The sequence below is a fragment of the Mastomys coucha genome, unplaced genomic scaffold (genome assembly GCF_008632895.1).
Source record: "Mastomys coucha isolate ucsf_1 unplaced genomic scaffold, UCSF_Mcou_1 pScaffold21, whole genome shotgun sequence".
NCBI classification, from domain to species: domain Eukaryota; kingdom Metazoa; phylum Chordata; class Mammalia; order Rodentia; family Muridae; genus Mastomys; species Mastomys coucha.
The window spans coordinates 93,811,540-93,814,154 of record NW_022196904.1 but is presented as its reverse complement, the minus strand read 5'-3'; the positions used below and the strand labels follow the sequence as shown (position 1 = coordinate 93,814,154).

At 38.3% G+C, this 2,615-nt stretch overlaps 2 protein-coding genes across 2 annotated transcripts in view; both read left to right on the top strand.

Annotated features, from left to right (window-relative positions):
- Positions 1 to 821, top strand: part of LOC116100773 (olfactory receptor 52E8-like) — a 5,259-nt gene extending 4,438 nt beyond the window's left edge. Inside the window, exon 2 of the mRNA XM_031384506.1 lies at positions 790 to 821. Within this exon, the coding sequence (XP_031240366.1) occupies positions 790 to 821 (32 nt within the window). The remainder of the gene's footprint in view (positions 1 to 789) is intronic.
- LOC116100774 (olfactory receptor 52E8) overlaps positions 1 to 2,615 on the top strand; it is a 51,365-nt gene that overhangs the window by 16,573 nt on the left and 32,177 nt on the right. The window lies entirely within an intron of this gene.

Here is a 2,615-nt window from a genome sequence, read left to right as displayed (position 1 = left end):
GCCTCGAACTCAGAAATCCACCTGCCTCTGCCTCCCAAGTGCTGGGATTAAAGGCGTGCACCACCAACGCCCAGCAAGATCTGCTTGCTTTTGTAAGAACAGACAATAAGGTAGCTAGGTAGGATCCACCTCTGAGATTACCACTCCCATCATGTCTGGGCCTAAATTCTCCATGTCTCAGAGCCTAAATTCTCCATATCCCTTGACTCTGGAATAAGCCTGCCTTTGTATGTTTCTAAAAAGCTGTCTCATAGTGTAGCTGCCTCTATTCTTCTGGGTCCATGAAACTCCTCATATAATTCATATTGCATTGTAATATTTTGCATAGTCAAGAAATCCTGTTTATATATTTCTAAACTCATGTTTTCAGAGTTCTTTCCCATGGTCTTAAGGGCTCTGAGCATCATATCATCCCTCATAGTTATTGTGAGCCCATGGGTATTGCCTGTCTAGCTTGTGCCAGTATCAAAGTCAACATCATGTTTGGTGTTAGCAACATTGCTCTCTTGCTCCTGGATGTGGTTCTTATTATTCTCTCCTATGTCAGGATCCTCTATGCAGTGTTCTGCTACACTCCTGGGAGGCCAGGCTCAAGGCTCTCAATACCTGTGGTACTCATAGGTGTTATCTTAACCTACTTTACTCCAGCATTTTTCTCCTCTCTGGCACATTGTTTTGGACACAATGCACCCCAATATCCACATTTTCTTGGCCAATCTTTATGAGGTTGTCCCAGCAGCCCTTAATCCTATGGTCTATGGATAAGGAACAAGCAGTTTTGGTAGCAAGAAATGAGGATTTTGTTCCAGAATGATCACTGAAATTGACAACAGATTGAAAACCTGAGGTTGAAAATATTAGTGAACCTGTATGGAGGCCATTTAAAATGAAACTTAGGGAAAAAGAGGCAGAAAGAACAAAATAAACAGAATACCAGAAAAGCTGCAACACGACCTCAATGAAACAATATTTATACAATTAAGGTTACTGGAGGAGGCATGAGGGGACAATATATATATATGAATACATAATGCTTGAAAATTTATGAATCCATTGAAAACTGTAAAATCATAGATCAAAGAAGCTTAACGAATGCCAGTACAAAAGTCATTAATGAAAGTACACCAAAAAACATGGTGACTGATTGCTTAATGGCAGTGACATATTGAGCAGATTAAATACATTAATAAATTCTGAATCATCCACTGTAGTGATTTGAATATGCTTGTCCCAGGAAGTGGGACTACTAGGAGTAGTGACCTTGTTGGAGGAGTGTGTTACTGTGGGGGTGAACTCTGAGACCCTCCTCCTAACCAAGTGGGAGCCAGTTTCCTCCTTGATGATAATGGCCTGAACCTCTGAATCTGTAAGCCAGCCCCAATTAAATGTTGTTCTTACTTTAAAGAAGTGGTTAGTACTCAATCAAAGATTATCTACAGAAAATGTATGCAGAGTAATAATTTGGTATATGTGTACATTGTTAAGTCAATGAGCATATCTATCAAAATTTGTGCTGTTTATTGATTTCTAGAATACATTCCTCTCGTTAATGAAGGCTTTGTTTTCTGATAATATATTCACATTTAATATCTTCTCATCTATGGGTAAACACTGCTCTAATTTTTGCTTAGTGAGCTCAATAGTCTTACCTTCTACAGGTAAATGATATTATGATACAGTGCAATTTAACACATCGTATTGGTGTTTGTAATCTCAGTATAATTTAGCAAGTTCTGACTGATACCATTTGTGTATAGACTGATAAACTACACATAGACTCATAGGTGCTCCTGAATATCCCCTCTTTCTTTTCTCTCTCACTCTTGTGTGTGTGTGTGTGTGTGTGTGTGTGTGTATCTTTGCATGTCTGTGTATATGTGTGTGTGCTATATTCTATAATAGCTGAAAAGAAGAAACCAGTTTTTAGCCAGCATTATTGTGTTGTCTTTGCATAGATGGGATTGTGGAAGTACTTATTGTATTTATTTTACTTTGTCACTGTTGAGATGTCACTGTAGGTCCAATAGCTGACAGCTAATGAAATTGCCTTTTTTTCCCTCATATGCAAACAAAGTTCAGGTGCAAGGGAGATAGTTCAGGTTGTGGAGTACCTGTCTTGCAAGCTTGAAAACTTGAATTAGAGTACCATAGCCTATGTAAAAAAGCAGGGATGGTGGTGGTACTTGCTTGCAATCCAATTGTTGTCAGGGTATTAACAGACAGGGTTTTAGAAACCCTTGGCTACTTGGTGAGCTCCAATACAGTAAGAGACTCTGTTATTCTCTCTTTTTTAATAAAAAAGCTTACACACACCATCACACACATACAAATACACACTAGAGAAGAAATACAGACTCCATGACCACATACAACTCCAGTTAAGCACAGTATATATGATTCATGCGATGACCCTTAAGTAATAAATTTTTATCTGAATTTGTATTTTTGTTGTAAATCTTCTAACTCCATTCCAAGACAATTTAGGTGGGATTCTTAGAAATTTCACTGGTTCTTAGAAATGGATATCAGCTTGAGAGTAGAGAGAGCATAGGAGGGTTTGAACAAGGGTATCTGGGGCAAGGAAAAAGAAAGGAGGGAGTGAATTAATTCTATTT